At 41.5% G+C, this 11817-nt stretch overlaps 1 protein-coding gene across 10 annotated transcripts in view; it reads left to right on the top strand.

Moving 5' to 3' along the window:
- The first annotated feature begins 3061 nt into the window (after nucleotides 1–3061).
- Nucleotides 3062–11817, top strand: part of EPRS1 (glutamyl-prolyl-tRNA synthetase 1) — a 38420-nt gene continuing 29664 nt past the window's right edge. For 5 of the 10 annotated variants that reach the window (XR_015283743.1, XM_086878748.1, XM_086878745.1 and 2 more), the window contains exons 1-3: nucleotides 3247–3403; nucleotides 5702–5786; nucleotides 10248–10347. Coding sequence is in view for 6 of the 10 variants with exons in the window: in XM_086878748.1 (XP_086734874.1) it covers nucleotides 3358–3403; nucleotides 5702–5786; nucleotides 10248–10347 (231 nt within the window). In the remaining 4 variants the exon portion in view is untranslated. Of the gene's footprint in view, nucleotides 3404–5427; nucleotides 5538–5701; nucleotides 5787–10247; nucleotides 10348–11817 lie in introns of those variants that run through there. The other 5 variants (XM_086878751.1, XM_086878750.1, XM_086878749.1 and 2 more) reach the window with 3 other exon arrangements.

Below are 11817 nucleotides of genomic sequence, written 5' to 3'. Positions count from 1 at the left end.
TTTGCCTGGGTGGATGAGCCTTTTTGTTATAAAGTTGCTAGTTTTGATTCTTAGAAGGGCATCTGAATTTTTTTGGGTCTGCACTGAGTTTTGGGATGGCCAAGACTGCTATTTTTTGGATTGTCTTGAGTTTTGCAAGAGGCAGGACACAATGCAGCTGGGCCTGGAAATCTCAAATAAGGGTTCATGGATCACTGGATTCATTGAGAATCAGCAAAGTGTACATACAGCAGGGTTCAGGACAGCTCAGTTGGGAACCCAAGGAAGCATGACAAGGACAGGAGTTCCTAGCACCTCTATGATTTGAAATGCCTTTGTCAGGGTTTATGCCACTGCAGTCTTGGAGCACTTTGGGCATCCAAAGTCAAGGTCATTTTGGCATACTTGGGAATAACAGAAGTGCCAGACCTTGAAATTTTCCATGTCCAAATTCTGAGATAAACCAGGTACCTTTCCAACAGCCCCAGAGTTGAGGATGTTGACAGTACCACTTCCCCCTCCTGTGGAACACAGGCATGTTGGAGGAGGGGAGAGAACAGATCACCTAAAATTATTAAAATTAACCTAAAATTAGGGGCCAAGGTCACCTAAAATTGACTTTGAAATTGGAGATCCAGTTTCAGTCAGCTTTCCCATAGGTGTGGCTGTTAGGAAAGCAGGATTCAACTTCCCAGTCCACTTGAACACAAAAGAGAATTTGTAAAATTACTCAGCAGTAAATTACATATGACTAGATAAAATTGGAAATTTAGCCACACTCTTTTGAAGTCTCTTCAAGTCTCTTCAAGCTGAATTTAGGATTTTGGAATTACACTCTTGAACCAGCGAGGCATCTGTACCCCTTCTTTTCTCCAGATGTTGTGACTCAAGCCCCTTACTCTCAAATGAAGGAGTCCTAGGGCCTCCTTTTCCCTAACAATGTGACACTACTGAGGCATGCCATGGAGAGATGCCAGTTTCAACAGACAACACAGATTTGCTTTTCTTTCTGTTCTTCATGTGGACAAAAGAGTGGCATATGTCAGGTTCTCAGGTGGTGGCAGGGAGGGTGTCTGAACATAGCTGCTTGCTTACATAAAGACTGAATCTCTAAGCTCTCCCACATGATTTTTTTTCCTTACCCTCTGCTGGCACCAAGAATGCCAAAGTAGCTTGCAAGAAGATGAACTGCACCCTTTCTCATCTCCTCTCTGCCCACAAGATTAGGTCTTCTAAATAACTACATTCTTCATCCACACAAATTATCTTTAAATGAGTGCCTCGAAGTACAAAAAAATGTTTTCCATACAGAAGAAAGTTTTGAAATTCAGTTTTGCAAAGTGTGTTCAAGTAACTTCTTCTATCATCAAACAAGATATTCAACAACTCTGTTTCATTTAGAGTCCTTAGAATAGATCCTTTCCTCACAGTAGAGTAGCACCAATATGACTTCACTGGCTTAAAGCTGACTATTTCCCACAAGCAGGAACATCTTGCTACCAAAAGATATGAACAAGGCAACTCTTGCAAAAGTGTTCCTGTCTCTCCATGTGCACACGTGGAACAGAATCTAAGGAATCTCTTCCTTAGTGAGGTCATTGCTTAACATTTACAGATAAATTAGCAAGATTAGCATTTACCTCACTCTATCATGACACTGGATTAGAGCTGCATATATAGGAACAATGTGTGCTTCTAATCCTTTGATCTAAAGCCTACCTTTCTTCTCTTCCCTCAATTGCATAACTGGTAAGAGCATGCAAGGCAGATTCAGCCTGCTTTAATTAGAACCTTCTTCATATTTTGGCCCATTATAAGTTTAGTCACTCCACGTACTGATTGTGACTGATCTTTGAACCACATATGAAGTACAGTGATTTCACTGCTTGCTAGACATAATTTTCACTTTTATCTTATACAGGATTCTTTGATACACATGCTGTAGCATTCCCATCAAAATCTGCATGTGAATTTGTAAAACATGTTAAGATAAAATGTAAAACAACTCAGGCAACACAAAGGCCTGCTTTAATCATTCTTTCCATGTAATCATTAAAAAACAAAGGACAGAAATCACTGTTAGTAATATTATACTATACTCTATAACCTTGCTTTCATCTGAAACTTGAAATAGGTTTGAAAGACTCTTCAGCATAAGCCTCCAATTCTACTGTAATTTCTGTCTGCTCATTTAGTTACTTGAATGGGAGTAGAACACCATGTATCAGCCTCTGCATGATGTGTAAAGATACTTATGTATGGAAACATGTGAAAATACTTTCCATTCTTACAGAAACTGTAGAACTGCTAACACAGGAGAAGAGTAAGGAAAGCTGAGATTAAATCCAGCAGCAAGAATCAAGCATAAAAACCAGCACGTAATGTGCAGTCATGCTCTGGCTATACCACTACCTCCACTGCATAAAAAGCACTGGTTCAGCAATCAAGCATTTGCTAATGTCTCTGTTAGCACATTAGGTGCTACAGTAACAGCTATAAAATAGATGGGGAAAAAAAAAATAAAAATCACAGTGACACTGCATTGTCCTTGCAACAAAGTGAATTTGAGCCAGTCTCCTGTGAAAAACTCGGTGACGCAGCATTTTGTAATTCATACCAAGGCTCCAGAAGGTGGCTGGGCACTGGGACAGGCTCTCCAGTGAAGTGGTCACAGTGCCAAGCCTGCCAGAGTTCAAAAGCATTTGGACCACTTTGTGCAGGGCCAGGAGTTGGACTCAGTGATCCTTGCGGGTCCCTTCCCACTCGGGATATTCTAGGACTCTTTTGACCCTCTGCACGCTGACCCACACGTCTGTCAGGAGTTTATCAAGCGACATCCTACAACACCAGGAGTGAAACCACCGTACTCAAACGTGTCGGTGCATGTTGCGCTGCCGGATTTGTCTGGATCATCGCCCTTAGAAAAGAGGCTGGAGGCGTCTCCACGGCTGCTGCTACACATCCAGCCAAGGCCTTTGGCAGGCAGCGCCCGCAAAGCCCTGGGCCAGGCTCAGCCGGAGGAGCCGTGAGAAGGGGAGCACCGGTGCCCGGTTTGCTGAGGGGCAAGGCAGCCCTCAGCCAGCACCCGCCCCTCATCCCGGCCGGCTCCCCAGGGCTCCACCGGCGCGGCCGGGAGGGCCCCGCCGCCTCCTCCGGGCAGCTCCGGGCGGCGGCACTGAGCGGCGGCGAAGAAACCCACCGGGCACCCTCGCCGCCCGCTCCGCCGCCTCTCCGGCTTCTCCCGCGGAAGTGACGGGCGCTTCCCCCGCCCCGGGGCGGGTCCTGCCGGGCCGCCCGGGCCGCGCCGGCCCCTGCCGAGCTGGCAGCGCCGCGCGCCCCGCCCCGCTGCCTCCCTCGGTTCCGGCGCTGGCGGCGGGAATGGCGGCGCTGAGCCTCACCGTGGACGCGGGCAGTCCTCCGCTCGGTAAGTGCGGGCCGGGCCTCGCCCCGCGCCGCCCCGCTCCCTCTCTGCCGCCGGGGCTCTGTGCCCTCCCTGCCTCCCTCCCTCGATCCCTCCCGCCCGTGTTGCATCATGCGGCGCCGGCCGTGCCCGCGTGCGGGGCCGGGCGAGGCGGCACCGGGGCCCGTGCCCGTCCTTCCCGTTCCTGCCGCCCTTCCCGTTCCTGCCGTCCTTCCCGTCCCTGCCGCCCTTCCCGGGGCCGTGTGCCCGCTGCGGGGCCCTCTGGGCAGCTGCTGGGGCCGTGGCGGAGCGGCCGGCGCTGGGCATAACTCGGGCTGCAGGTTCTCGGGCACGGCTGCAGCCTCGGGTGACTTGGCACGCTGAGGCTGAGTGTTCAAGGCAGCCCTAGCTCACACTGCCTGTTCGTGAGCTCTGCCGCTGTGTTGCTATCTTTCATTTTCAGTTCTAATCTGCTGCTAAAATTCCTCTCTGGGGGGAGCTGGCTCGAAGTTGCGCTGTGAAATCTTGCTTTCTCAGTTGCTCGCTGCCCTTCGATGTTATTTTGCTTTTAGAAATGTGAGAACCTTCTTCACTGCACTTTCACCCATCTGGAACCAATCTTTTGTATGCGTTCCATAGAATTTCTCCATTTCGTTATAGCTATTCAAAATAAATTTTCTTCCTATTTTGCATCGTACTTTATTGATTTCTTTTTCTCGCTGTTATTCCCAAATGCGTTTCAGAGTTGAATACCACTTGTATGACTACTGATTCAAGGTATAAAAACATAAAAGTTTTAAGTAAAATTTCTCCTGATACTCGTTTATACTGACTTGCCAGAAAAAAAATATGATGCAATATGAATCATGATTAACATCAGGTTTAGGGGCTTTGGAGATTTATTTTCTTTGACAGCTGGTGAGTGGCACTGGAGGTTTATTTCAGGAGAGTGCATGATTGCGTTGGAAACGTCGCATATTACAGAGATGAAACATTTATATCAAGGAGACAATTCCACTCGTCTTACTCATCCCTACTTCATACTCTTCATCATGTCTGCTGTGCAGTGGGAAAAGGGTAGTAGTTTTTAATGTCATCAGTATTAATTACATAGCTTGTTGCACATAATACTTGTCATTTTCAAAGCATTTCCATGCATGTTATTAAAATACTTAAGTGTCTTACTAACGTATTGCATTAGGGATGTCATGCTGAATTTCACAGATGGATAGCTGAGGGATGAGAAGAAGAACCTTGACTTAATTCCACAGAAGGGTTTTCAGCTGAGCAGAGGTGAGAGCTAGGGAATTCCTAGCTCCAGTGGTTTGTATTTAGGCCAGTGTATTAATAGCTTATAGTATCATCTGCCTCAGTAGCTGGAGCGTTGTCCTAGGGAAGGTAAAGCGCACAGCACGCTATGGGGGCTGTAACAGGTTAGGTGCCTTTCCAGACCTAGAGTACAGTCCTTTGGCTGGTTTGCCTATGCAAAAGCTTGCTGCCTTTGTACGTGCTTCTGAGCAAAGTTGAAGAACACAAGCTCCTCTGCTAATGCTCAGCAGGCTGACTCTGGAGCAGAGCCAGTGCAGAAACACAGCCAAGTGAGCTCGGTGCTTTGTTTGAGCTGCTGTGTTGTGCTGTAGAGCCTCGAGATCAGAGCAGGTTTGCATCAAGCCTCTTTGAATATGGGCAGAGCTGTCCTCCAGTCAATGGTGTAGTCTAAAAATTTCAATAATTCTTTTCTTTCTGGAGACCATTTTTCACTGTCACTGGTGAACAACTTTGAAAACCCAGTGTAAGCTTCCTGCGCTTTTACATGGATAAAGTTTCTTGGTTTTGAGTGGCTAATCTTTTCATAAACTTTAAATCAGGTTAAAAATAGTCTCATCCTTGTTCAGAAAGTGCTGGTATATTCAGTAATTGATCTCCTTTGATGCATGTGTCAGGTCTGGGATGAAGTACATTAGTAATACTGTTCAATAATTAAGAGCTTTTTGATTACATTCTCCTCATATACTGGGGGACAGGACTAATTTCTACCATACCCTTAGGAAGCAAAAATGCATTACAGCTGACACTTGCTGAGCTGACTGCAGATCACTGTGTGCTGGACATTATCAACTTGAAGCTGTAAGGATTGCCAAGAAGAAGCCTCTTGCATGTGAGAGTGAACATTGATTTTTTGCTTCCCTGGGCTTTCTTACTTGAAGGAGCTGGTTCAGTCACCTGGTCCTAGTGGATAGGAGATGTAACTGGTTGGTTGTAATTGTGAAAGGTGTCTCTTCTGGAAGGAAGTTCAGTATCTTTTTCTCTTGTTTTTTCAAGGAGCTCTGCTGACACTGGAGCATGTGAAGAATGATGTTGAAATTTCAGTGCAAGAAGGCAAAGAAACCATCCTCTCTGTGTCTGAGTAAGTGACTTTGCATCTCTCCTTCTACCTTTGGGTCAGCAGTTTTAAAAATCACATGGTTGTAACATTGACAGTAACCTTTTGAGGTAGAAGGGAGAGAAAAGAAATAGTTTTATTTATCACTGCATTACTGATGCCTCTGTAGCACAGGCAAAACATTTACAGTATATTCTGAACTAGATCTTTATGGAAAAAACTCTATTTATTTATGTGTACCTATGTGTAATCACTTATGCTATACCAGTCACTTTAATGTTTAGGACTTTTTGTGGTGTCATGGATCGCCAACAGCAAGGCCATTCTTTATTACAGAGGTTTAATATTTAAAATTTCTTGAGCTTGTACATGTATGGTGGGCTGAAATTTGAATGTTTAGATGACATTATTTTAGGCTCCCTCCCGTGTGTGTATAAGCAAAGGCATGATGTTATCTCAGGATAGTGCTAATTAAATGTGCTGTGCTATCCAGTGTATCCATCTGCAGACCGTAAAAAGAATATTGGGATTTTTTGTAGTAATCTATTGTCTGTCCTTCTAAAAGTACTCCGCCGTTGAAATGGATAATTTCAAGTTTGGAGCATGAAGATGGTTTTTACAATCTGAGAAAGCTCAAATGCCTATCAGAAATGCAGGACTAACACTGTTAGTTTTGGGAAGCTGCATTGTCGTCTTCGATTCCATATCAGTTAAGACATCTGGATATATCAAGAGGAGAGATCCTTCTGTCTGACATATCAGTGGAAACTCTGGCATTTAGTATCTACAGTAAGGAGCATATTTGTACACATGAGCATTGCAGTTGTAACTTAAAGTATAGTAACACCATGATGAATTTGGAATTACTGATTATAACTGTAGTTTTTTTGAATATTTTTTTTTGAAGATCAGGAGAAGTCTATTGTTCACAGACTTGCTGACAAATTCAATTTGTGAGCTAATTCAGTAGAAGATGCTATTAAAGTCACCAGTGCATCATAAATTGGAATACCTGCTAGTCTGTAGAATGGCTATAGAAGCAATATATTTCATCTTGCATTGCAGTTACTGACCTGCTCCTCATAAATTAACACCAACTGAGCATTTCCATGTCTTCTAACCTTAGGTAAAGAGTTTGTCACTATTTACATATATTGCAGAAAATCAAAGCTCAGGAAAATTCACAGTCTTCAGTCATGATTGTTTTACTGGTTGCAAACATTGCTTTTTGCTTAAAATGTTAAACCTGAACTCAGGAGTTCTTGCATAATTTGATATTGCATGTTGTCTTTTGCTATGCCTGGGGATGGTGTTGAATTTGTGGTTTTGAATTAAAACAAGGGAAATGTGACATGTTGTATTGGGATTTAATTGGTACAGCTTTAATAATCTTTAGTGTGTTTTGCACATGTGGGATACAGCTTATATAACAGAAAGTTAATTGAATATTTTTTAGTTGCAGGAGAAAGTTTTCCCCTTAAGTAGCCTTAGCCAGATTTAGTTTTTGTTGTACTTTGACAGTTTAGGCAGTGTACGGATGTATATATTAAAATATATGAATACACTCCTGTGATTGCGTGTGAACACACATGGAAACAATCTTGGAATATTTTAAATGTATATAGTTGGCTTTGAAATGATATTTATTTCATTAAATAATTTAATGTTACCATGCCTTCTTCCTACTATGTTGCAAAACCACCACTCATTTTGGTTGTAATACAGCTTGTCAGAAATGTTGAGCAAACACTCTTCTCCTGCACTTTGGCCCCAGGTAGATAATATCTAGAATCATGGTCCCATCAGATGGAAATTTTTGTGTTAGTGTCCTCTCATCCCTGGCATTGGCTTATGTTCAAGAAGTTATTCCAGACCTCAGTATTGCATTAATTTTCCCTTGCTTTGTTGTACAATCATTTAAAAAATTGATTCTCTGTCTTAAAGTCTGTTAAAAGTTTATCTGCAATGTGAGAGGCATCAGCTGAACTCGTATCTCAACTAATGCTTTTGGTAAATGGATTTCATGGCATCAGTTCTGCTGAAGCATCTTGTATTGGCATGATGTGAAAATCACTTGGGATGTCTCAGATTTAGATTTTTTTTTTTAAATGCATTAGTTCTAATGACTTCAGTTGAATAAGAAAGAACATTTTATTTATGATTCTTCTAGGTTCTGTTTTGAAGCTCAGTTAAAATCTGGTGACAAAATTTTCAGCTAACTAGCTGAAACTGAGCTGTCAGCTAGCTATCTGAAAGGTTTATCGCTCATTTGAGATGATGAATTTCATTTTAGAGGTTATTTTTGAAGCCTTAGCTTCAAAACTTCACATAGTAATAGCTCCTAAGCAAACCACTCTGCCAAGTGCTGATGGCTTTATGGAGAGTTTTGGTGTACCTGTGTCTTGTCAGAAAACAACCTGCAGTACAACTTTCGTATTTTGTGTGGTGAGCACATGCACATTTCATAGTAGTTATTCCTCCTGGGCAGATCAATCCAACCATTCTGCAAAGCTTTTTACAAATCAATTTAATATAGATTTATTATGATTGGAAATAATTTGCGTTTTGGGGCTTTTTTTGTATTTTGTATTTGCTGCTTTTTTTTTGTCCCTTTTTCCCATCTTGTCTTCTTGAGTATTTGCCCTGGTGTTTAATTATGTATCATTTAATTTCACTTTTCATAGCCACTCTTTGCCTGTAACATTGCGTTGTCTCTCTTCATTCTTCCTTCCTTAGCCCTGGAGTTAGCAAGCACTGGCTGCAAAGAGCCTTTTATAACTTCTCCAAAGAGGTCAATTAGTGATGTTTGGGTGGGAATATTTTGCTTTTCCTGAAGAAAATAACAACTTTTAAAGCCTGAAGTAAGATAGTACTCAGAGTAACATTTTCCAATTTTCCCCAACATTTGCTTGAGTAATCAAGGGGTATGTTTTGGTATGAACTAGTGAAAACAATAAAAGTGCATTTCACAGATTTTTCAATTTAAAATATATTGGATATGTTTTGATTTTTTTTTCTCTGTTTAAAATAGCTTCCTTAAAACCTGATAGTGGAAAATTAGAATAGAATTATACTTTGTGTAATTCAAACACCCTACTGTGACTTTTGGTTTTAGTTATATTTTATGGATCTTCTATATATTGGGCCCTAGATGCTTGGAAAGCAGGCAAAATTAAGAACAAGCTAACAAAAAAACTCCTCCCAGTGAACTATATTCCTTAGGTTTTACTGCAATTAAGCTAATGAGACTGGCTGGTCCATTTGTACTAAAAATGGGACACATTCTAATTGTTGATATATCAAGTGCATTCCATATAATTTTCAGAACTTTTGTTGCTGTTTGCAAGGCTTGAGGGCTATCAGAATTCTTTTAATTTTATAGAGGACACAGTAGGTAAAAAAAGAAATAAGAGAGCAATGACAGGACAGAAGTGGAACCTTGGTTGGACAAGTTTGGACTGTAGCATTCAGTCCATTAAAGTGAATAAATGATAAAAAGAGCACTTACAGGGACTCTTTGTTGATATCGATGCTTGATTTAGAAGCAATTGGAGCTCTGTTTTTGCAATCTGCATCTATGTAGGACTGCAGAGTAGGAAGACTATTACCTGGAGAACTGATGCTTCTGATGCACCTTCCTTCCAAAGCTCTTTGGTAAATATTAGTTTATCTTAGGTGAACTGGAAGTGAGATTTCTGATAGTGTGCAGCTTTTTTTGATACTGTATATACTGTAGAAAAAGGACACAAAAACAAAGAAAGAAATACTCCCTTTGGAGAGCCTTTCTTCTGCAGTTCTATTGAGAACTTTCATAAGCGGAATGGGGACAACAAATTCAAATTAGTGTTATGTGGAGAAGACTGGGTGAAAAAACAAATACAGGCAGGCAAGTTTGTTCACTGGGGATGGTCTCTGTGAAATGTGAATTGAATAAAGTGACTAACAAATGAATAGGATTTTTCCCCTGATGCTAGCCCTTAAAACTGTGGTGAAGACCTCTCAATTCTTCTGTTGATTCACTGGGAATTCTCTTCAAAGTCATCCTTCTTTTATGAAAAGAAAACAAATATTGATTAGCTCCTTATAATCTGGAAAATCTGTAGCTTGGGTTATACTTAAGAATTCTGTCAGATGTAGAGAGAGTTTTAGTGTTTGAAAGAATAATCAGAGTCTTATTTTCTTATTTTCAGCCTAAACAAAATTCTTTCACATTTAGAAGCTTAGTATTCCATCTGGTGATAGAAAAGGAAGGACTTATTTATTCTTGTACTAGTTGTTGGGGTTTTTTGTTTGTTTTGGTTTTGTTTTGTTGGGGTTTTTTTTCCTTCTGGTGACATAGTATCTGTTGGTTCACCTGGAATCTATTTCGTGTTTGCTTTGCACATGTGTCAACTATGTGTATGCAATTAAAGTCAAACTGACTGGAGGTAGTAATTTACTATACCTATATTACTATACCTTTGTCTTGCCTCTTTCTGTTTTTAGGCAAGTTTCATTTACCGATGTGAATACAATAGCTCGGTACCTGGCTCGAGTTGCTGCCTCTGCTGGGTTGTATGGCTCAAATCTGTTGGAACACACTGAGGTGAGGAATCACAGAATCATAAAATGGATTGGGTTGGAAGGGACTTTAAAGACCATCTATTTCCCATGGGTAGGAATACTTTCCACTAGACAAGGTTGCTCAAAGCCCCATCCACCTTGGCCTTGAATCACTTTCTTGTCTCTTGGTTTGTTTTTTTTTTTCTTTTCCTTTTTTCTCTTTTGGTCTGTTCTAAGTTTGGGGCGGGGGGAGGGGGTTTGGTTTTTTTTTTTAAGTTGTGTCTATTGTTCTGCATTTTACTGTTAGACTGAGGTTCCATCTCTGTGTGATCCTGAGGGTTTTGTTTTGCTAAGCTTCCTCCTTCATATAAAGAAGACTAAGAAGTCTGAGCTTTGAAAGGGTTGCCCTTGTCCACCCCTGCAACAGCAACTCATAAGCTGGCGCCTCACTAATATAAAATAATTCAGGTTGGAAGGTGATATACCTGGGATTTTCCCTCCTCACTTTCCTCAGCTCTGTTGCCATAAGTTGCTATCTTGTAACACTTCAGTATAACACCAAGGAATACTGTGTGGCATTGAAGTCCTGCAGTAGTGTTTCCTGTATTTGATAGACAAAACCCTGACCCTGGTTTCTTCCTGGGTCTAGGCCAGAATAATCAATCATATGATGAATTTTAAATTGATAACTGAAACTAGCAGACAAATTGAAATTTATTTCCTCTGAAATCTGGGGAGGGACTGAAGGACTTGATTCAGGTCTTTTCTTCTTGAAGCCAGTGGTTATCACTCTTCAATCACTCTACAACCCTCATAGCTGGTCTCAAGAGAAGTGTTGGCTTAGTACTTTACCTGTGAGGCATTAAAAAGCTGTAAGTTATCTTGTGGCTATCTAAAATTTCTGTCCAAATTCCTTGTTTTTAAGTTAAGCCCAGACCTCAGCAAACACACTTTCAAGGCTGGTATTTCTGGTACAATACTTCTTTTCACTCCTGCTTCTTTCAGAAATAGTACTGTACTTGGAGAAGCACAGGGACAGCTGCATTTGTGGTGCTCATATTTTGGCGTGCAACTGCAAATGACTGAACTGAATTCTGCGGTAGTTGTAATTACATCTGTGCCTGCCACGTTGGCTTGAGTGCTGGAAGGATTCCCACTGCAGTCAGCAGAACACTTACACATGAAATAGGACCAGAGGAGTAGAAGAGACACTTAGTCTCTCACAGGGTTGAGGGATTCTGTTTATAGACTGGGCTATATTATTAACCAGCCTGATTCTTAACTTTTTTTTTGTATGTTTATGTGCCAAGTTGAAGGAAGAGACTTTTGCAGGAGAGGGGAGTAGGACTTGTGAAGGGCAGGGGTTTGATTTCTTCAAATGTAAAAGGAGATGAGGAAGAAAAGATAGGGACTGAGGGGAAAATGGCATACTAACCAGTATCAGCACCAGGAAGAGTATGTGATAAGTAACTAAGAACTGCTTATTATTTTACCAATGGGAATAACTTCATTA

Source organism: Cyanistes caeruleus, chromosome 2, assembly GCF_971803275.1.
Source record: "Cyanistes caeruleus chromosome 2, bCyaCae1.hap1.1, whole genome shotgun sequence".
NCBI classification, from domain to species: domain Eukaryota; kingdom Metazoa; phylum Chordata; class Aves; order Passeriformes; family Paridae; genus Cyanistes; species Cyanistes caeruleus.
Note: the sequence above shows the minus strand (reverse complement) of the source record. Positions and strands in the feature narration are given on the sequence as shown.